This window comes from Cavia porcellus, unplaced genomic scaffold (genome assembly GCF_034190915.1).
Source record: "Cavia porcellus strain 051 isolate PalLab524CR breed Dunkin Hartley unplaced genomic scaffold, mCavPor4.1 scaffold_24, whole genome shotgun sequence".
In the NCBI taxonomy this organism is placed as follows: Eukaryota; Metazoa; Chordata; class Mammalia; order Rodentia; family Caviidae; genus Cavia; species Cavia porcellus.
The window spans coordinates 32,192,965-32,217,444 of NW_026947507.1; the positions used below are offsets into that span (position 1 = coordinate 32,192,965).

A 24,480-nucleotide genomic window follows, 5' to 3' on the forward strand; every position below is an offset into this window, starting at 1 on the left:
TTATTCTCCCTCTTATCTTCTGACTGTAACTATAATATAAAGAGAAAAGTCAGGCCTGGGATGTGTAGCGAATAGGTTATTTTGCAACGTAAATATTTACATACCTATGTAATACTTGGAAAGTACTGATGAGAGGATCCATTCTAAGGACAGGTAGATGTAAGATGCTTTGGAAGGAAGAAAAGATAAATGAATGATGGTTTGAGAATCAGCAAAGCCTGCCTTCTTGGTAAGTAACCTAGAGACAAGGGTATCATAAAAACGATGAACAACATCAAGAATTACTGTTGTATAAGCAATCCCAACTGAGCAGACAAAAAGAACATTTATCTCCCAACTTCAGTTAGGCACAAGGGCAGCCTATCTCATGGGCTGATTCGTGCCAAGTACCTCCCCTGGGACGGGCACTCTGGAAAGCCAAGGGCTGCTTTTCTGCAGACCTTGGAACAAACAGAACAGCCCTCAGCCTTTCCTGGTGGCAGTGCCATAGCATGGGGTAAGTGGAACTCCTTCCTGCGTTTGCTTTGTACTTTGTCACTGCAGAAATCTGATCTCAGAGGGCTGTCTAGGAAACTAGATTCTATTCCATCCCTGAAGTTCAAACGGTGAAATTTGTTTAGAAAACAAGTTGTTTAGAAAACTGAGTTTGCATCTCCGTGGTATCTAACACTGTAACTGTTTTGCAGTGTAATAGTGACTACAGCAGATAGTGTTGGAGTGCCTTATCAAACTGGCTTGGTTTGCTATTCCACTTTCTAGCTGTGAAAATTTAAACAAGACATTCAAATTCTCTCGAACTCTGTTCCTGCATCAGTAAAATAAGAACAAATAATGGTGTTTACCTTGAAGACTTGTTGTGAGACAGGAAAAATATGCACTTTTAAAAATTGCTGTGTTTAAGGCACATTCCTGAACTAGATTTTCCTCTTGTATACCTTTAGCAATACCCTCTTTTCTCTGACCCCGGTGGAGTGTATCCAAGTTCGTAACTATTCCCACTGCTCCTAAAGCAGCCTGATAGAAACTTCCAAATAATCTCAAATGTCCAACAAATTGGATTAGTTTTATCAAAAATGACTAGAAGAGTTCCTAAGGGAAGTTTTGCCACATTGTTAGGAGACTTACTAGGGAGGGTCTCCAGGAGCTGTGATAACCAAATACATGGCCATATTTACATTAGGTCTGGTAAGAAGGCAACACCCAGAGCACGAATTGTAAGGCTCCACGGCAACAAGGAAAGAACTGCAGGCCTAGGAGCCTGGTAAGTGCTGCTCTGGACTCTGCTCTGTGCTCTGGCAGGATGCCCACAGCTACAGTACACTTGGTGGTTTCTTTCTCATACTTTCCGTATCAAGGCTCCTCCTTTAACTGTTTTAAATCCAAGGCTGCTGACTACATCCTGTCCCTCAGAAGAAACTTTTTAACTGTTTCATCTTCTAGCTACTTCCTACCCAGAGACCTACTTAGTGTAGTCTTCCTGGCCTCAGCTAAGATTTCCTTTTTAATCTGGCTGTTTGATCTTGCTGCTAATAGCACACAACACTTACCCAACTGTTAGGAGTCACAGTAGAAAAGCAAGTGTTCTGTACACTGAGGACAATTGACTAGTGCTCTTTCTATATGGCAAAGAGAGTTCCAGAAAAGCTGCAGCGTTTCCATCCAGATTCTCTGAGGGCTTGCTAGGTATACTGTCGTGGCTGAGAACTTCACAAAAGAACAAAGAAAATATAGAAGGAAGTGGAAAAAACATACATGGAGGCAAAAGTGACTCACCACTTCTTCGAGTTTCTGCTCAGAAATGACAGAAGTCCATGCAGTAGGTGTAGAGGATTCCATCTCAAGACCTACCTACCATGAAAGCTGCTTGTAGACTTAAAACATGACAGCAACATCTTATGGAAGGTGTCCCTCTGGATCAGTCTCCTTTTAATTCCTTTGTACTTGGGTCCTGCTCATAATTCCATTTTGGAAAAATCAAGAGTTCTTTTTCTTCTTTTAGCCAAAAACCTGAAAACCACTGTTGCACCTGACAGATGCTAGAATTGAGTATTGAACAAAGAGTTCTAGACATCAAGACTCTTTAACAGTGTCTTGCAATGAAAGTGTTGTATCATTCAGGGATGAATCAGATCAGTTCATGTAACACTGCATTTTGACCATGAGATAAAATAGCACTCATCAGATATGCAGAAGTGAGTCAAATATTTACAGAGTGGCAAGGCCTCTGAAGTTGCTTCATTTTGTGAGTGACAGCTTCCTGCTCCCCAAGTGAATACTGAGGTGTTCAGACACTGGGACAATGATCAGTGTACCAGTGACCTAGGGAAATGGGAGGAATTTAGCTGTGCCTGCGTGTTAATTAGGGACTCCAGGTTGGTCCAGCTCAGCACAGTAGTAAGCTCTTCTAACTCCAGCTGCTGGGGAGGCTGAGGTGAGAGGATCGCAAGTGGGAACTCAGCCCAAACACCTCAGAGTGACCTTATCTCTAAAAAGTAAAAAGGGCGCAGGCTGTAACTCAGTGATAAAGCAATTCTGTAGGCTATGTGAGAACCTGGGTTCAAAACCAATTACTGGAAAAAAAAATACCCCACTTAGTTCAGACTGAAGGCAAGGCAGCCATTTATTCCTAAGGAACTGGCACCAACAAGCTGGTGTCCCAGTGCTGTTCTGAAGGGGTATCAATCTCTGCACATCCGGAGTTCAGCAAAAGGGGACAAGGACAGTTCAGGAGCCCTAGGTCCTCCAAGGAGAACCTCATGGGCAGAGCCTTCAGGACAAGATACAGGCCAGGCCAGGGAAACAGGGAATGGTAAGATAAATACAGAGGATCGAGACATCTCAACAGAGAGCATTATCCCCACACTTACTTCAGGCCTTAAGCCTCCTTGACCCAGTGGACCAGGGACCCTTTCTACATCTGCTAAACACATTTTCTCCCATTTGCTTTTCACACTGTGATGGAGAGGAGGTCATAAGGGCTCCACATCAGTCGCAGTGTATTTAACTTCTTTTCTTAAATTACTTTAGATAGGAACTGTACTGTTTAGTTCCTTCTTGGTTCTATTTCTCTCTTTGATTATACCTATATGATTCTGCTTTATATTTCAATAATTTAACACACATATGTTCTGTAAAAATATTTTAGTTGGTTAACCATTGGGCCGAACTTTTCCAATACTTGTGTTACAAAACTAAACACTCACAGGATATTTGAGAGTTTTCCATTCTGGAGCCACCAACTAAGTTCTAACTAAGAACTTCCACTCTACTGAGTACGTATTGTCTGTTGATTTCCATGAGTGTCTTACAAAAGTCTCTTTCTGCCTTCTTCTCCCTTGTCCTTCTCTTGTCCACCCTCCTCCTCCCATCTCTAGCATCAAATTGGTTGGGATCTGGTGCTGTCTGACTCATGAACTGCAGTCTGCCCCAGTAAGTTCTTTAGAACTTGAATGTTCCCAAGTTTGTCTTTTAACAGTTCCAGCACTGACCATACTGATTCAGATATTCTCATTCTGCTCCTTTTTGGACTTCAAATTTAATTTTCACTTATTTCTGGTTTTTCAGAGTAAACTACCTTTTTCAATAGCCTACGTAATCATCATCCAGCGCTCACAGAAATTCTTCATTGTAGCTTATTTCCAGTTTTCCCTTTGATTTTTTTCCCCCCCACTGGCCACTAAAGTGCAAACACTTCATGATAATGGCTTATGGCTTTTGTATTTCTCAAGTTCTTCATGTTTGAGACTGGCTTTGTATTGTGTCTCCATTTTGATTCAAGTAATCCTAACATAATAATAATGGAAGATCTGACTTTCCTTCAGTACTTTGTAGACATAGCTCATTTACCTCATTTTAGAAATTTTGTAGAATATTCTCTTGTCTCCCTGATATTATCTTCATTATGGAGTAAATGCTTCCATAATTCATATGTTTCAATAATTCTTTTTTAAATTTCACAAATTTAACAAGAATACATCTGAGTGTCAAGTATGTACACTCAAACTGTCCAGAATCATCTTGTCTTTTTTCATTTTTTCCTTCTGTTTTATTTCAGAAAAAAATAAATGTTTGTTTGTATTGTGTATGTATAAAATGTCTTTTGACTAGTTTGTATTATACTTTTGAATTTTCCTCCCAGAAGCTCCAAGTGGATTTTCTTTGTGATTGTTTTCCCTAGATGTCCTCCTAAAGCTTTGTGGAGAAGTGACTGGATCATAGGTGTCTACTGTTCAGCAGAGAATTAGTCCACTGATGAGGTTATAGCTAAGTGTGATGGGAGATGAAGCCATGTTGGAAAAAGTGGTTCACTAGACTCTGGCCTGACAAGTCTATCTCCATTCTTCCTCCATTGATCTCTGTCTCTTTGTCTCTGTCTCTGTCTCTCTCTCTCTCTCTCTGTGTCTCTCTCTCTGTCTCTCTCTCTCTCTCTTTCTCTCTCTCTGTTTCTCACTCTCTTGTCCCCTGTCTGCTTCCAATTCCCATGCCACTGGCTCTCTCTCCTCTGCCAGAGCTCTCTGCCATGCTGCCCTGTGTTGGAGCCAGCTGACTTGATCAAAACATTTACAAACTCTGACCCACTATGAACTTTTCTTCCTGGAATTTTGGGCCTTGTGTATTATGTCTCAATATTCTGAAAAAGGAAGACAGTCTTCTCCCCATTTCTATTAGCTTTTAGTTAGCTTTTGGAATGGCTTTATCTTTTCTTAAAATTTTAATTATGAATGTAATTACTTTCTGAAAATTATTGTGATATTATATAGCATCTATACAGCTATCATTCATTAATTATGCATTACCTCTGTGTTCAATTCATTTTCTATGTTCTCAAATCTTTCTTTTCATACACTAGATTATTTCTTTAGTTTTTTTGTTAACGAGTTCATTTTACATGCTCTATCTTGCTGTGTTCCTAAGAAGAACTCCTTTCTATTAATTTTTTTCTTCTTGCATGGTTGTGTTTTTTGGCATGGAAGTTTTTCACGTTACATCTTTTTTTCTAATCACAGCATCGTATTATGTTCATGTGTTTTGTCATCATATTCATGTATGATTTTCCTTCTTTAAAACCACTTCTTCCTTGTTCTGTCCCTGTAGTTGTTTTGCCATCTAAATGAATCCTTGTGTTACCAGTACATACTGCTCTTTGCTGTCTGTACTGCATGTATTGGTGGTAATCAGGGACATGGAACATGCTTCAGTCCACCTTCCTGTTACCTTAATAATCATCTGGGTGGCTGCTTCTGTGAAACCTTGTGGGGCTCCCAGAACCCCCAGTCTTACACCCTTCAGGGCTGCTTCCATTACCTCCCCATCCTTGCCAGGGAAACTTGGTTGTTTCACCATTTTGTCAACTCTGTCTGTTCCTGCTGATTGCATATTCTTCATAAGTAGTCATCTATAAAACTATCCTTTCATTTTTGAGAAAGATATCATATATTGTTTTGAAACTATCTTCCCTGTCATTTTTAGAATCTATGCCAGAAGAAGAAATGTTCCAAGACTTCTGAGTGAATACTGACAAACAACTGATACTCAGCTTACCAGAACAGGTACAAAATGCCTTCCTCTGGATTCTCAATGCGCTCCCTGAGCATGCGCACTCCGCTTTCTGTAAACCTCCTCTGTGGGGCATCAAACTGAAATGATGCTGTGGCCCTGCACAGAGATGCTACTGACCCATGTGGAAAGCAAATACTGTTTTCAGTCAACTCTTTCCCCGGAAGGTACTTTTCAAGTGCCTTCTTGTTGTATCACATTTCAGGAATACAAAATTTTTCAATTTATTTGCAGAATACCATTATTTACCTACATGTTGCTAATGTTGAGGTTCCTAACAAATATTAATTTCATTTCAAAGGACCTGAAATTATCAAATTCCAACTCAAAATTTTCATTTTAAAAACAAAAGGTGCTAAAGCACCAGAGTAAAAAATACTGGGATTGACTGTTGAAGGTTCCAGAGAAAAGAACAAAAATTTAAAAACATATTATAGAATTCAAAAAGAAAGATAGGAATTAATGGCACAAGCAACAAATCTCGCAGCATGCATAAAGCACCTAATCCTCCAGATCACTGCTTTTTTCCCCATACATACCCTGTGCAGATTCTTGGTTAGGAACCAGGAGGGCACTGGGGAAGGTTGGTCACATCAATTCATTCTTTATGAGCCTGAAAACTAGAGATTTAAAGCTTGTGCAAGTATGAGAATGTCCTCCTGAATATAAGGAACAGAAAGAATGCTAGCTTAATGGGATTGCTGTAAACATAGGGAGTGTATTCTTACAACACATTATTTTATATCCTTAAAGTTTTACTGACTCTTTTTATTGGTGCTGGGATTTGGACTGAGACCTTCATATCTACATCTGTTAAGCATATGATCTACTAACAAATACACACAAGCCCAGTGTACTAATTGTTGAATGAATAAACAAATGAATGAGTGAATACATGTGAATTTTTTAATGGAGAAATTTATATAAGTTTTGCCTAATTGTTAAATTCACTGAGTCAGTTGCCATAAATATGATCTACTCTATTGAATGGTTAACTTGTTTATATAAAGAAGTGGTTAAGAAGCTTACTTTAATGAAAATCAATTGGAATATGCTTTTTTTAATCACCAAGAAATCCATATCTAAGCTAGTTATCATTGGTCTCAGTACAACCTGGATTTACAATGTCTAGTCCTGGAAAATGAAAGAAATTATGTTTGTTATAAATTTGTACCAGGGTCACTGAGAATATTTAATGAATATGTGACACTTAATGAATTGTTAATGAATATGTGAACTATAAATCAGTTCACATATTTTATTAATGAGATTTATAAACAGTTTGTACTTACTCACCTAAAATGCATTCCAGCTGTAATTAGTCTACTGGTGAAAATCCAATAGCATATTCAGTAATATTTCTTTTTTGATTTGATTTCCTTGCCTCAGGAGACCATGGATATTGAAGAATATTTCAAAAGAATTGGTTATAAGAACTCTAGAAACAAATTGGACCTGGAAACATTAACTGATGTTTTTCAACACCACTTCCGAGCTATTCCTGTTGAGAATCTTAGCATGCATTGCGGAGAATCCATGGAGTTGGACTTAAAGGCTCTTTTTGATCTAATTGTGAGAAAGAACCGGGGTGGGTGGTGTCTCCAGGTCAATCATATTCTATACTGGGCTCTGTCCACCATGGGATTTAAGACCACAATGTTGGGAGGCTATGTTCACATCTCTTCAGTGGGCAATTATAGCAGTAACATGGTTCACTTGCTAGTACTGGTGACCATCAGTGACAGAAACTACATTGTTGATGCTGGGTTTGGTCGCTCCTACCAGTTCTGGGAGCCTCTGGAATTAATTTCTGGGAAGGATCAGCCTCAGGTGCCTGCCATTTTCCGACTGACAGAAGAAAACGGAACCTGGTACCTGGACCACATCAGAAGGGAACAACATATTTCAAACCCACAATTTCTTGACTCCGACATTCTAGAAATGAAGAAACATCGGAAAATTTATTCCTTTACTCTTGAACCTCGAACAATTGAAGATTTCGAGTCTATAAATGCATACCTTCAGACATCACCAACATCAGTGTTTAAAACCAAATCACTGTGTTCTCTGCAGACACCAGAAGGGTTTCACTGTTTAGTGGGCTGGACTTTCACCTACACGAGATTCAATTATAAGGAAAACACAGATCTTGTAGAGTTTAAAATGCTGAAGGATGAAGAAATAGATGAAGTACTGAAAACAATATTTGGTATTTCATTAGAGAAAAAACTTGTGCCTAAATATGGTGATCTAATCTATACTATTTAGATAAATCAGCAGAAATAATCTTCAATATACTGTAGTTAATTAAACATTTTATCATAAAAATTTCTTTTTTATTTAAAGAAAAAACAGATAAAAAGGGTAGAAACAATACAGAATTTCAAAAAAATAAACAGTAAGAAATCACCAGTCAATAAGTTACATACCATCATCTTAGAAGTTGCTCAAGTTACAAAATTAAAGCATACAAAGTGATATTCAAACAATGACACTGCAAACAGTTATGCTCAATGATCCAACAAGAACTTAGTAATATGGCTATCAGTCCTACACACTTGTTTTTTTATTTAAAGAAAAAAAACAGATAAAAAGGGTAGAAACAATACAGAATTTCAGAAAAATAAACAGTAAGAAAAAAATTTCAATTATCCATGAAGTATGATTAAAGGAAGGAAAGCAGTTGTACACTGGGCATTCAGATCACCAATAATTAACTGACGATTAATTAATTAATTAATTAATTAACTGATGATTTATTGCACCCCTTTCACCCTTTCATCTTAATACCATTTCACCCATAAAAAGTAGCAGAATATAAGCTAAAGGACTTTTTAAAGGAATATAACCACAACACTTTGCAAATTTAATCATCCTTGACGTGTTCTAATGATGGAGTGGTTATATTGTGAACCATAACGACTCATGCTAGCAACTTGCCAATATTGGATTATTTTTTGATCCCCACGGCCAATTTATATGGCAGTTGAGTAAAGAGTATAGTGAGACTCTTGCTTCCACTAAACTTGGCCAGTCTAAATTTAATGTCTAACTTTTAGAAAGTACCACTTGTATAATTTAGGATTCAAATACAACAAAGAATGAGACACAATAATTTAACTGTTCTTAAGACAATGCTTACAGCCATATCTAACACCATATTTTTAAGTGGTAAAAGAATGACACAGCTAATACTTTTTCCCAAGGTCCTTTTTATAGCTACCTTTCTTTATATACTGTTCTTATAAATGTAGGAACACTTATATCTATATTTTTGGCTCACAGATTGATGTGACTTATGTGTGAAATAATGATAACTACAAATATGAAATTCACTAGAAAGTTTATGTTCTAAAAAGCATATTAAAATATTTCTAGCTAATATAATGTGCATCAACATTTTTCTTTGAAGATATTATGGGGTAAAGTGTCTTCTGCAAGGAAGTCTTTTTATCTGTTTCTTTTTCATCAATTATATTTATTTACTTCCTTCCACATTTTGTCATAAAGGAAAACACATAGGTACTTTGTGAATCCTCAGTCTCCCAACTCTGGGAAACAGTGAATTATTCGTAAAATCCTCAGAAGTATAAGGAGTGTCACATAGAAACAGCACTATCAAACCTAGAGTAAACACTATATAAATATTTGCAATACAGCTGAATAATATCGGCAACTAAGTGGTGGTTTTGGTAGTAGGTAACCATTTAATAGAATTCTTCCATCTTGTTTTATGGCGTTCTGCATTTGTTCCTCTCTCGTTCACTGTTTGCCTCTAGCTTGAAAGTCCTGGCCCCACTATCACTTGCCTGGTTCATCCTTGACAAAATAACAATACATGAGATGCCCAACATCTGAGGGCATGGCTTATGCTTCCAAATCTGAATCTTTATTTTTCTAAAACTCACATTTTCTGACTCTGGATTCCAGTAGGAGGACCATAGTTTAGTGTAGATATATTAAAAATTCAACTAGTGATCATAATGATAAGATGATATCAGGTTTAGAAACTAGACTAGAGGACTATTCTCAAGGAGAATGGGTTTTATTGTAGCTTGATCATTTTATGTAGTCAAGTAACAGATGGGGGACAGTGAGGGAAGGATGTTTTAGGGAGGAGTAGACATAAAACCTAGCCTGAATGGGAAACCTGGCCTGAATGGGAAAGACAGATAAAAACATGTATCAATGTATGACAGTTTACCACTTTCCTTACCTTGCTGGATTGACTTTGCTCAGCTCTGCTTCAATTTTTGTCAGTCTGAGGTGTTTTCTAGTATACTGGAAGACACACTATTTTCTCACATTCTGACCAAGACCAAGCCAATAACAAGAAACATGGAAGAGATCATAAAGTGACTCAGGGAGAATGAAATGCTCTATAACACTGACAAGAAAAATACATCATATGATGAGTATGCTAAACTCAGTGTAATTGTTATTTCTTAATTACATCTACCACATAGAAGAAAAAATCCAAAGTATTTTGGAAGAGACTCAGAGGTATAAAATTAGGTTTCAGATTCAAGAGTCGAACCTTGACTGTAAAGTTAACTTTTATCAGACGAGTCCTAAAAGAATAAAGATGAATTTCATGAAGCTGTCTGACCAAGGTGCCTCTCCATTCTTTGTGCTTATTCAGTATGAATTCTACTTTTGATGGATCCCTGAATGTGCCATGTCCAATCAGGGCTTCAGAACCAGTAACATAAAAGCCAGAACTTCCAGATGTGTCTGGAAAAGGTGGCGTGTCGAAGGTGCATAGGTGTTTCTTCTATGTTTGTGGTGAAGCTAAGTGTATATGTTTATTTCTAATTCTGTCTACACTAAGCCAGAGGGAGCAACTGGGAGAAATTCCCAGCCTCACAGCAGGGTGGAACCTCCATTGGTACAAAGTTTCTGGAAGAAGATTCATTTTGTATTTAGATCTTTACTTTCTGTGGTCTAGGGCCATTGGGGAATGCAAAACCTCATTCAGCCAAGCTGTTCTAGGAACAAAGTCAATCGCAACTTTCTAGAAAAAAGATATAAAATAAACAACCTAATATTATACCACCTGGTATTGGAAAATAGGAACTAGGCCCAAAATTAACAGAAGGGAGAAAATAACAAAATCAGAGTAGAAACAAATTAATTAGACACTATTTAAACCACAGAAAAAGTAAATGACACTAAGAGTTTTTAAAGTTAATCAAAATCATTACTCTCAGGAAGACTTGAAAATAAGAAAGAAGTCTCAAAAATCATCATTGAAAGTATAGGTACTTCAACTGGTAATATTGGAATACAAAGAATCACAAGATACTGTTATGAACTACTGTGTCACAAGTTGTTTAACCTAGAAAAATTGGATAAATTTCTAGAAACATTTAGTCAACAAAAACTGAATCATAAACATAGGATATCACAGGAGACCAATAATGAGTAAGGGATACTGAATCATTAGTTAATTAATGGCCTCAATCAAAGATAAGCTTAGAACCAAATGATTTGATGCCTGGATTATTAGTCATTTACAGAAGAAATAATGCCAATCCTTCTCAAATGCTTCCGAAGTACTAGGAATACTCATCCCTTCATTTTCAAGGCAAGTATAACGTTCAGTACCAGTGCTATAACCAAGAACAGTGCTCACTGTCCACAACTTAGAGATTTAATTAGGCTCATGGTTTTAGGGGCATTAGTCTCAGCAACTGACCACCACTGCTATCTCATTTCAAATACTTCAGTTATCATATTAACTCCATTTAAACATCCTACTCCAATTAGGAACTTTAAATCACTTTTTATGACCTATTCTTGAAGTTTATAGCATCATATGTGCCACTTTCTGTTGGCTACCTACAAATGACAAGCCTTTCCAAAGTCAATAAGAGGGAATTTTCTTGTTTCTTAAGGCACAAATAAAAGATTTTAGATTACCATAGAAGTAGGGTGTTTTTATAGTTATCTTTGGAGTAATCTCTAAAGCTAATTGTCTACGTAGAAGAATTTACATTTCTTCCATATGCACACTACTGTGTATCTTCCCTGTGCCAAATTGTCCTGAGTGTTTGTACAAAACAGTATCCAAAGGACTAAGTCCAGGAAACTTGTGATCAAATTCAATAGCAAATGAGGTTTCTCCAATGCTGTTTTCTGGGCCTAACTCTTTAAGTATCATTACCCTTGATCACAGGCTTTGGGCACTATTTGAACAAATTACTTGACCCTACCTACACAAAATACAAGACTAAAATAAGCAGAAGATTACCACTATAGATACTTCTATTCAAAACAGCTGAACAATGTTCACCTAATAGTAATCAATCACCATAACTCTGTAATTGTTCTGAAGTCCAGTTTAGCCCATGTGACCAATTCACTTTTTAGAACACAGTAGTGTTTCCTGGAAATTGTTTCCATGGCTCTTGCCTCAATTCTCTGAGTTTCTGGGGTCTGTATATGTCCTCTGTCCTATTTTCATAGTGAATGCAACTAATAACAAAACTTATTGTCTAATAAGGATCTTAGAGTTTCTCTACTGATACTCTTCTATGGTGAGGGCAATTCTAGTTACAGGCCTCCTAAAAGACACCAAAATATCTTTGACAGAGAAGTAGAAACTTATGCAACAAAATATGCAAACCTAGGAATATAATGAGGCAATGTTTTCAGATTTACTGTCCTTGGTTTGGTGCCTATAATCAGAGCCATCTTTAGCTTGTCGCTACAACAACAAGGTTAAATGAAAAAGGGGGGCTATAAGTCTGTTAGCTAAGAAGATAAGATTACTTGGGGGTAGGAGAATTAGCTGTAGCACAAGGACACTCAGAGACAACTGGGCAGGTAGTTCATTTCAGACATGATACCAGTAAGCCAGGAAAGATATGGACAGGGAAAGTGAGACAGAAAATCACAAAAATTAACATGAAAGTTCATTAAGTTTGCTACTGTTAGAAAATGACCTCAGTGCCACTAGATCTTACAAAGGAGCATAAGTGAACGACATCCAGAATTGCCTACAGAAGAAAGGGAGAAGCATTGGTGCATTGAGTCCATTTACCCATTGCCTGTCTCAAGAAGACGGTTTCTCCAAAGAGGCAGAAATATCACAGTGAAGAATCCTTTGCTTTCTCAGCTTATGAAACTAAACATGGAAGACTGTTATGTCCATGTGAGACAGATTTTACTTAGGTTTTCTTCCATACTTTTTTATTTCTACCATGATCTAGAGAAATGTAGCCCTGCAAACCAAGTAACTCTCACTGAGACACTGGCAAAGCAACGCCAGCAGCAACGCCACTAGGTTGGTGCCACTACTAGAAAAGGAAAAGAGACAAGACTATTGGCATGGGTTACGTGATTCCAGGTAAGAAGCTAGGAAAGGAGCATCTAGTAGGGCAATGCATTTGGCAGGAATTGCCAGCTGATCTGTCCTGGGAGAGACTTGCACTGTCGTCCCAGAGTACTGAGCCATCCACACCATGACTCTTGTTCCAGTGCTCTCATGTCACCCTGCTTGTCAGTGCAGCCACAATGTACAAGGCTTCCCAAGAACTTCCTTTGTCTACACCACTAAAATGTGTGTTCCTGTAGGAAACAAATATCTAGATGCTTAATGACTGCATCTATTTGGCACTAGATCCACAAATGAAACTCTAATTCTAGGTGTGGTAATTCTCTATCTCAGCTTACTATATAAGCCTATTCCTGACTTCTGGAATTGGCTACTGTGGTCAGAGATAAATTTCAGTTTTACTAAGCAAGTCTATTATCAAACACTCTCTACAAAGGAAAGGATATTGTACAGCCTCAGATGGTACCAGAAGAAATAACCTCTCTCCAGCCATGTCACCAAATTCTCATGTCGAATTTCATTTACAAGTAAAGTCAAGCCTCGGTGTTGCCTTTTCAATGTGATTTAGAATATGGTAACAAAGATCGGCTTTTTTAAAAATTTGATTTCTTATTTTTTTGTTACTCAGCCAGACAGGACTTTAGGCATGAACAGGTGTGGATACTTGGCTATTGTAATTTTCTGTATAGAAATACAGACTGATTCTGTCTCTAGTTTCCTCTTCTCAACTCATGGAGGAGAAGCCACATGCATGCCAGATGTGTTGTTAGTCTTTTCTCACACTCAAGGGGAATCAGGGACAGGTATTGAAACCATAATTGGAAACCACATGTCCACCATGTGTGGACATTCGGGAGACTTGTCTATCACAAGGAAAGTACTCACTTTCTAACAAAACCTCAAGCGATTTGGCTCAGAGAACCACTAACCCACATGGACTTTGGATGCAGTGAGCATTTCACTTTTGATGCTATTTCTTTTTATCAGTGCATTTTTCTAGAGATATGTTCACTCTTCTTCCTCCTGAATCTTCAATAAGCATAAACTTGATAGCATTTCTCTGCTTCCCTCCTGCAAGTTCTCATAAAACCTTATCATTTCATGTCTCTCTACACCATGAACGCCCACTCATCTTTCTGTCATGGGTTTACATAGTCAGAAAAAATTGATTGGGTCTCTAACAATGGGTTAAGTGAAATTATGTACATTACTACAATTTCTATGATGAATCACAAAGTATGTTTCTTTATTCACAATGTGCAAATAAGAATCCTGAGACTCAGAGAGGCTAAGTGACTTTCCTAAAGAAAAAGAGCTAGTAAATATCATGGTCAGTTAACATTAGTAAGTGGTTTGGTCCAAATTGGGTCTTCCAAAAATTGTGTCTCTGTGGAGATGGTATCTTCAAAAACGTGAAGAAGTTAAGCGAGGTTATTAGGTGGGGCTTTAATTCAAAGTAACTATTGCTCTTTTAACAAGAGAAAATTGGGAAACAAAATTGACACCAGGGATGTGCATGGATGCTGGAAAGACCATGTTGGAAGACAGCCAAGGAGACAGGCCTCCGAGGAATCCAATCAAGATCCTTGATCTTGAACTTTAGCCTGTAAAAGTGTGATAATATAAATTTCTGTTCTGTAAATCACCCATTTGCTATTATTTTGTGAGGACAACTATAGCAAACTGAACTACATAATTGGCAAAAAACAAATAAACCAGGCCAGGTATGGTGATATACAACTGTGGTCCCAGCATTTAAAGCCTGAAACAAGAGGATTGCTGTGATTTCAAGGCTAGCCTGGGCTACGTAGCAAGTCCCTGTCTCAAAAAGCAAAACAAAGCAAAGCAAAAATCAAGACAACATAAAACGAAAATATTTAGGTTAGTGTGGAAGCTTATACTTGTGGTCCCTGCATTTGGAGGACCAGGCAGGAAGATTATTGCCATGAACTGAAGGTTGGTGTGGGTTGCATGGTGAGTTCAAAGCCAGTGGAAGCTACAAAATGAATCTCTGTCTCAAAAAAAATCCCTAATAAACAGACAAAACAATATTTTCAGTGTTTTCTCCAGTTTTGATTTTTTGCAAGCTTCTGCATAATCTGCACTCTATTTGGACAATTTTTATCCCACAGTCTGATCTTCTTATCTTTGTGTCTGCAGTTATTTGATATGTGATACCAATAAGTGCACATCTTGTTGAACAGTATGACAATTTTTATTGTTTGTCTACTTTGTAATACATTTTAATATCAGATGTTTTATTCAGTTAGCTGAGGTTACAGGTATGTGCCACTGTGCTAGAAACTTAGCTGCTTTTTGGGGGACTCAGGGGAGGTGCCACAGTCACTCTGTGTGGTTCAGGCTGACCTTAAAACTCACTACGTAGCCCAAGCCTCGAATTCACAGTGACCCTTCTGTCTAAGCCTCTCAAATGCTAGTACTGCAAATGTGTGCCACCACGCCCAGCTCTAGAACTTAGTTTTGATATAAAAGAGAAGTCTTGGTCCTGTGATATTTGAGACTTTGATTTTTCAAAACTGTATCTTTGGAGTTTTTCAAATAGGATAGAATGATGGTTTTATAAAGGGCTAGTTTGTGTGGTCAAGAGAAGAAGTGATATAATAAGGCACTAATTATAAAAAGAATGGAACATGCTATACTAATGCCGTCTGGACTGCTTATACCATCAAATTCTACATCATTAGTATCACCCCAATATCATTTGTAACAGGATTTTTTCCATTACTGTGACTACTACTACTAGTGGTGGTGGTAATAATATCGCTGTATATGTGTCTGTCTGTATCATGAAAATATAAGATCTGAAATGTTAGCCATGGTTATCTCTGTGTGATAATGTTATAGCTACATTTTTTGATTCTTATTTGCTTCTTTTCTGTGCAAGAATATACTTTGCTCTTTGTGCAATTGAAAAATCAGCACATGACTAAAGTTGTGAATTCGTAAAAATTATATACTTGGAAAAAACTACATAGTTGGGGGTTGGGTTTAGCTGCTATCAACAGTACCTTAAACTAGTGATGGCAGTACCCTATGGGCCAAATTGAAATAGTGTCTCTTTTGGAAAAAAAAAAAAAAAACCTATAATATCACTGCCATGCTCAGTTGATTATGTGTTAGTTATCCAAGGATGCTTTTGTTCTGTATGCAGAATTTAGCAATTTGTAAATACCATATGGCTCCAAAAGCCTAAGCTATTTTCTATATCGCTATTCAAAAACAATTATATTAAGGAATTTACTCTATTTACTATGTGGTTCCTTACATAAACAGTTGCTGACTCATATTTCAAACAAATAGAGATTTATGGTTTCACATACAAGTCCAGAATCTGAAACTTTGGCATTGGTAGGGCTCCTTTACTAGCGATCAGCACCTAAACTCTGGGCTTCTTCTATTTGTTTGTCCCAAGATCCTTTGAAAACGCGGTATGTCTTGTATTATCAAGATGCAACAGATCTACTAGATCTCTGCCCATCCATCGGAGGGGAAGGAAAAGAGCAAGGCACTGAAAGAAACTCTTCCTAGATGAATCACATCTACACTTCCAGCTTTCTAAACATCCAGCAAAGAAGACTTGAATACATGTCTGTGACATGTATCGGATAGTCACAGAAAGCTTATAGGGAAGGGAAATATGACACAAAGATTATGGAGGCAAAAACCCAGTGTGTGGGACACAAGAGGGCAAATAAGCACCAAAGTCTCCAAAGGTTTCAGTGTCTCATTATTCTTCCACTGAGGGCTATGAGAGAGGGAAATTTGGATGACTCCAAGTGAGACAGTTTGCCAGGAAAGGGACTCATTTTAGTTCTAGGCAAAGATCAAAAAGGCAAGTGCAATAAAAGCATAGGTATTATAAACATAATTAATTGAAACAAATCAGCTTCATGGTGAGTGAATGTTGGCTGCTGGCCATCAGCAACCTGTCCTAGCATGTAGTTTCCCAGATGGCTTGGGAAATTAAAGCAACTCAAAAGCTAAAACCCACTGACAGAGAGAGGACCAACGCAAGTGGAGGTCACTGAAACCCATGTTCATGTCCATTTCTAGCCTCTCTTCCTCCTTAGTCACAGTGAACCCTGACAGAAATGAAGAGAACCACTTGTCTATGGAGCCTCTAGCAAGTTTCTAAGTTCCTGGTGGATGTAAATCACTTGGGGAAAGAACCAGAGTCACACCAGAAATAAAGTAATTTCCTGCATGATTTTAGCTTCTTAGCAATAATAAAATGGAGTTTCCTCTACAGACAGTCCCGCTACAGGAAGACCTAACAATGAATATTCTTATTATTTCAAGCATATTTTCTCTTTTTGTATCTTAGTTGTATTCATATGACAAATGATACAGTGTACAAAGGGGAAGGCTTATAGACATAATTGGCCCAAATGTACACATTTTGCAAATTAAGAAAGAGATACTATGTTCTAGAATCACCAAATCACATCTACACCACAGATACTGTTTGTTGGACATTTTCATTTTGTTCCTTCCCTTGGTCAAAGTCATAGCCAGGAAATAGATTTTATCCCTGAGCTTTGGGAGAATAAATTAATTGTGTGATAGGGCCAATATGCACAGTGTGGTTCCCAAGATACCTAGTTGGGAAACATATGCCAAAGATTAGGGACAACCAGCCCAAGCAGCAGATATTGAGTTCCCAGATGAAGAGCTTCCAGAATCTCCTGTACGGTAAGCAAAGCCAACTCACCTCAGAGTTCTGACCTCACAGAAGAAATAGCTGTTAGAACACCTACAGATTGTGGTGGCCACAAATTTTTAACATATAGGAGCAAAGAATCCGACCAAGTGGACCAAGCTTGTAGTTTGTGGTGCAAACAACCCTGCAGAAGACAGGAAAAAAGACAGAAATATGTGAGGCATTTGAATTACTCTTCTCCCACTTCTGTCACAGAAACTTATTATCTTCTAGACAACAGGTAGATGAACAGGATTAAAACAATGTATCTAGATGACACAAAGTCAGAAGTTAGATGTGGTACATGTAAGGAACATCAAAAGAACTGCTTCTGAAACTCATCCCTCATCTTAGTTTCTTTTCTCATTGCTGAGACAAAACAAGTAATGCGCAAAGTTAAGGGAAGAAAAAGCTTATTTAGCTCACAGTTTGTAGAGGTTTCACTCCATAATCGGCAATTCATGGCAGTTGAAGACAGCAAAAGAGACAAGAGCAAAAACAGGGAGACAACCTCTTTCTGCCCCTTTTGTCTTATCCAGACTGCTGGGATTAGAGTGACATCAATCCAATCAGTGGACTGTTCCATCAATCACCTACCCTTAATCTTAGCACCTCAATCCTAGGATTGAACCAAGAATCAATCACAAACTATAGATTCAGCTACCTCTGAAAAAGCCCCAGAGAAAAGCACATGACATTTTGGGGGGACATCTGGACACAAACCATAGCATCCCGCAATAGAATACTAATTCCTAGCAATCATTCTGCAGACTATAAATATATACAAAGCTCCAACATTAGAATACTGTGTAAGAAGAGAGTATAAGACACTGCCTTGACTTCTTTTTCCTAGGAGGAGTCTGCTATAGAAATATCCAACTTTGAACTATCTCAAAACACAGTGCTCTTGCTGTAGTACATAATTTATTCCATCTCCTGGCAAAGAGGAAAATGGATTGATTCTGATTGATCCTTCAAGCGTCACCTTTACAGGGAGGTGATTTTGAGCTCTTAGGATTTCCACAGTCTAAAATGTCTGAAAGGGGTCAGCAAATCTGCCCCATCCTACTGCTATGTTCTGTTTCTCCTCACTTGTGTGAAGACTAACTCCCAACTACAGCCCACCATCCTCCTCTCTGGTCACTCCAGATATTTTTTTCCATTGCTAATGCTAATTTGTCCTTTTGAGATCCCCAAAAAAAAGACAGCATAGACCTAGAAGAATATAAATACATTCAAAACTATTTTCATATTTTGGTAAAAGTGCTCCTTTGTTGTGAAACCTTTTCCAAGTCTCTTAGAAGAAATAATGTTTCCTTCCTTTGTGTTTCATTTGCACTTAATATGCACAGCTACATAAAAAGCTGTCCTGGTGTGTGAATTATTTCCTTGATTTAAATAATATCCAATTTGTTTATTAATGGTTCAGTTGATCAGCATTAAGTGTTATTTACTATCTAACACTATTCTCCAATGGCAGACATAAAGATGAACACATTTTTTTGTTAAATGGATACATAATCAACCATGGTATAATTACACAATGGTCTATTTGTTAAAAAAAAATGAACAGGATATCCTAGCTACATAACGAATTTCAAAACAGTGCACTAAGCAAAATAAAATAAATACACAAAAAAATCACATACTATGCAATTTCCTAGATATTAACTCTCTAGTAATGCTAAATCTGCAGAGACTTAAGGTGGTTCCATATGGTTGAGGTAAGAAAGGAGAGTGTCCTTAGAGCAGATGAAAGCAGTCTACAATTGGATTGTTGTGATGGCTGCACAATTTTGAAAGGATTATTGTTATCAAATTGTACAATTAAAACAGTTGAAAAATTATGAAAACAGCATTTTCCCCAACAAAGATAGATGATAGATAGATAGAGGACAGACAAATGAATAGCTAAACAGACAGATCTAAATAGATACAAATTCACTTAGTTTTGAATATTTGACAAGACATTCATACATAAAGGATTTTCACAGTAACAAATTCTTTCCAAAGTGTTACCTGGTTACTTACTGGTCATTTCACTGAAGGACCAGTAAGATTCTAGTATTTAAAAAAAAGCAAAATAACAACTAAAAAAATCACAGAATCAATTATATCTTACATATTTTAGCATTGCTTATACCAAACATAAAGTGTATCTGATAAGTAAAGGGAACCATACTGATGAAACAGTGTGATCTGAAAGATTTCACACAGAAGGATTCTTATGTCTGAGACAGGAAATTGTGATATTTGAATCACATAACTGGCAAGCAGATCAATATCTAGAAACCTTGAGCCCTCTCCTTATGCTGTAACCTCTCTGGGACTAAGTCATGAAATAGAAGAACTTCTTAATTCTGAAAAAACAGTGCCAAAAGAAAAAGTAAATGCCACTTTTGGATAGCTACAAGTGTAAGCACCCAGCAGAGACAAGGGATTATCCCTACCTCGAACACGGACCTTGACACTCTGTAAAACTCTGAAGTTGAGGCACAAAAAGAGAAGAAATGAAGTACAAAGAATTATTGGCCTTTTTATGCTCCTAGGCAGGCTCAAAGTAATTTTAAGAGCAAAAGTTTGCACTTACTGTAACAATTGCAGATAAGATATTAAAACTAATGCTGTTTTTAAAGAACTGGTTTTAAACAGCCAATGTTGATGTAAGAAAAAAACCTGTGAACTCTAAAACATAAAACAACTAAGCCCCTGGCTCTGCCTGTTCTGCCAGCTCCTCACTGGACCTAATTAAACAGTCTCCCTCACCAACAAACACCAGAACTCGTCCTAAATTTGTGTGATTGTTTGACCCTTGCCAGCTAAAATGAATCAAAACCTTATCCATAGTTAGCTCTACACTCCCCTCCCTACCTAGAAAAGTTCCTTTGTTTCTCCAGGGAATGATTTGTAAACTCTTCATCTATGTAAGTCCCTTTGTATGAACAGTGCATAAACTTGGCACATTTTTCTTTTTCTGTCCTTGGATTTTGTCCTCATGCAAAGTAAAGAAATGGGACATTTTTACCAATGGGAGTGTGGGTCTGAGATTCATGGCATTCACGCACAGCCCACCCAGCCGTCACGCATCTCCTGCTATGATGACCCAATGCCTGGCTCAAACCCAGATGCCAAGATGCAGCAAACATCCAATGATGGGAGGAGCTGCTGTCAGTCGGAAGGCAAAGCCCTGGCTGGCTTTCCCCCCATCCCCACCATCTCCCTAAATGCTGAGATTCAGATATTTCTTGGGACAGCTTTATCCTTTGCTCTGATAAAAAGGCTCATATGGACCCTGTACATGATGTGCAAGTGTGAGGCCAAGCTGTCTTCCAGAGAGGAGAGAACAGGGCAAGGGCAGCATCTTGAGCAGAGTGACTCTGCGATGGCCATGTGATTGTGGGGCTCTGACACTCTCTTGTGTGAGAAGCAAACATCAAAAGCTCATGGAATTTTCCACAAATGCTTCAGATATCACAGTGCCTTTGGGGCCCAAGCAACCACAGGAGGCCTTGAATGGAGGACCAGCTCTCTGCCCTCAGGAACATTGCTCTGATAATGTAGAACTGGAGACTACTGTAAATGACAGGCTCTTTTTCCCTGTTTTCTAACTGGTTCTATTAGTTTGCTAATGTGTCAACTACAGGACTTAATTGTCACACCATTCTGGAGGTTAGAAACTCAACAACAAGTTGTTAGCGGGTTTGACTTCTCCTGAGGCCTCTCCTTGGCTTCCAGAGGTTCCTCGTGTTAATTCTCTTGGTTTTTGTGTTGTGTCCCAATCTCTTCTTCTAATGAAGCAAGTTATATTGAATTATGACCTACTGATATTTCACAATTTTGTTTTAGTTATCTGTGTCAAGAAAGGCCTTATCCCCCAGTAAAGTTGTATACTGAGGTAATACACATGAAGCGTTCGCCATATGAATTTGACAGGACACAATTCAGTCCATAACCTTCTGCCTTCTGGTCCCCAAATTCATGTTCTTTTATGTAAAATGCATTCACTTTATTCTAACATCCACAAAAGTCTTAACATATGCTAGCATCAAATCTGAGCCCAAAATCTCCTCTAAATATCATCTAAATTAGGTATAAGTGAGACTGGAGGTATGATTCATACTGAGGCAAAATTTCTCTCCAGCTGTAAACCTGTAAAGGCAGACAAGTTGTCAGCTTCTGATACGTATTCCTGAGAGAGGCATAGAATAGACATTCCCATCGCAAAAGGGAGAATCCATGAAGAAGCAGTTATGACACAATAGTAAACTCCACTAGCTTTTAAGTTCAAGAATGACCATCTTTGGCTCCATTCTCTGCCTTGCAGGCCATCTAGGATGGTATCCTCTGACTCTTGGCTCAACAGAGCAATGGTTCCACTACCTTTAGTTGCAGGCAGCAATTTGGCCCACTGACACCAAGGAGGTAGCTCTGGAACCGAGGAGAGAATTTCACACTCTGGAACCATGGAGAAGTAACTCCCAGCCAGTGACCCTTGGTGCTCTCTCATCATGACCCTCCCTGGTCGCCTTGCCAATCTTTGTGTCAGTTCAGGCGCTATTCCATGCTTCACTTGAAGGGTGTATATCATCAGATAACATATCGGCCCCTCAGCCAAAATCCGAAAGGTCAGTCAGACTTCTTTCATTCTGTCTCATTCTTGACTTGATCAGTCCACACTGGCAGCCTTTCTGCTGGGACAGTCGACTGGATCTATGAGCCTTGCTCATAAATTCTTTGTCAAATGATAGAGTCACACCCTTAGTGCTCTTACAGGAAGACATTTTCTCTTATTTTGCAACAGAGATAGGCTGAGAACTTTTCAAGTCTTTCACAATTCTTCTCCCATTTATCTCCTTTCACATTATACTGTAAATAGAACAACAGACCTATATTCAACATTTAGTTTGAAATATACTCAAAAGAATATTAATGTTCATCATACACAAGTTTTACCTTCTATAAAACACTAAAATATATTTTACCTGATTTCTTTTCCAGTACATTAAAGGGATTATTTTTCCTCTATTTTCTAAGATTTTCCCCAAATATCTTCTTAACCTGTATTTCTACCAACAATCTCTTTCAACTCTTGCAATGACTGCTCACTAGTCAGGCCCAAATCCACTTCACCATTTTAAACCATTAGGACATCAATATACAAGGACAGAAAAGACTGGATTCAGCCCGTAACCATGGCTATTGCTAAATTGTACGAAATTAGCTCATGTCTTGAGATTAGTTTTAACAAGTACTGTAATAAATACTTAAGTACACTAACTACTTCAAATGTTTTCAGTGAATTACAGCTATTCTAGGAGTATAAGTCATATCTTCACCATGTGGCATTGTTTTGATCCTCTATTCCAGTAGTCCTAATGTGTTCTTAGCATTTTTCTAAGTACCTTACACATATTAGCTCCTTAATACTCCTCCCCCAAAGCTACTGGAATTTCAATAATGTGTGGTACCTGGTGTGAAGATAATTAAATTTTTAAAAACTATGAGATAAATGCTAGTATTACCTTTACATGTTATATATAAGGAAGTCAATACCCAGAGGGTAAGTACCTCAACTAAGCTCACAGTGAGGAGGGTGCAGGTGGGGTTCCAACACACTCACTCTGGTGCACACAGTCCATCCATCCCTACTTCTTATTTCCACTTTTGCCTTTTGGTGAACTGCACCATCCTCGCCTCAGTGAAAACTGTCTCCCTAATGAGGCAAGAAATTCCCACCAGTCTGCTCAGAGCAAGCCAAGGCTTTGTAAAGGTATAACATCCACACACAGGAAACAGCACTGTCTATAAATACACCACAGGAAGCGTCAGTCAGCATCACATATCTGTAAGGTGGTGAACATCCCAAAATAATACATATTCTTGGCAAATGGGTGCACTTTCTTGCTCTCCACCACCTTCCTGGATCTCCCGCCTCAGCACCTTGTATGTGAGGTGCTGCTATAAACTCCCGCAAGGTGCCTGTGTCTGCTGCTCAGCCACAAAGACTGATGACCACTCACAGCCTTTTCCATTTTCAGGCAGTTGTTCTCAACCCAGGAAGGTTAGTAAAATTACGGAAAGTGAGGATGGAAAGCAATACATTTAAAATTTCCCTGCTCTGTCATCCTCCCTTTCTCTTCCAGTATCTTATCACTCCTTCCTACAGTGGAGTTCTTCATGTTCATGTGAGTTTGAAGGCTGTGGGTACTGGTGTTTTACGGACACATCTAAGACTGTGATTGTTCAAAGTTAAGACAAGGAATAGCTACATAATTCAGTAGCAGACTCAGAATAAAATCTTCACACAACATTTAATATATGAACAAATAATCATGTCAGTAATGTTTTTCATGGTAGGTTAGTATTTAATGAAAGTTCTTTTTATACATCTTGCTTTACTTTTCCTCTAGCTTAAAATCCTGTGCCTACTCCTGTCATGATGAAATATTAATAAGATATCAAATGCCCAAGATCTAAGTGCGTGGCTTTTGCTTCAGACTCTGAAACTTTATTTACCTACAACTCATTTTTAAATTGTAGTTTCTAGTATGTAGGCTATAGTTTAAAGCGCAGGCTTCTTAATAAAAATTATTCTTCTCCAATCTGTTAACACTATTAGAACGGAAAAGCACATACTGGGGTGGAGGCATGAGAATAATCAGGTAACACAAACCCTCATTTGTTCAATGAAAATATTTTTAAAAAAGAGATCCAGTTCACGGCCATATAACGGCCAGAGATGTCTAGGTTGATTCTAATCAGAATAGTAGAGTAAGGAAGCATCCAAACCCTATTATATGAGCACTATTTCTGCAGAACTACAGAAGGGGCAGAACTACATTCTACGATTACCTGGTGATTGGAT

The 24,480-nt window shown here is 38.1% G+C and overlaps 1 protein-coding gene across 2 annotated transcripts; it reads left to right on the forward strand.

Moving 5' to 3' along the window:
* The first annotated feature begins 401 nt into the window (after positions 1 to 401).
* Positions 402 to 8,943, forward strand: LOC100724343 (arylamine N-acetyltransferase 2-like). 2 transcript variants are annotated; one of them, XM_013143217.2, is made up of 4 exons: positions 403 to 496; positions 1,181 to 1,261; positions 5,470 to 5,549; positions 6,946 to 8,943. In XM_013143217.2, the coding sequence occupies exon 4, from the start codon at positions 6,952 to 6,954 to the stop codon at positions 7,822 to 7,824; it is 873 nt and encodes a 290-aa protein (XP_012998671.1). In that variant the 5' UTR covers positions 403 to 496; positions 1,181 to 1,261; positions 5,470 to 5,549; positions 6,946 to 6,951; the 3' UTR covers positions 7,825 to 8,943. The 2 variants fall into 2 exon arrangements, with proteins under 2 accessions (XP_003479384.1, XP_012998671.1); XM_003479336.4 differs by lacking the exon at positions 1,181 to 1,261 and having other exon boundaries at positions 402 to 496.
* Positions 8,944 to 24,480: the final 15,537 nt, after the last annotated feature.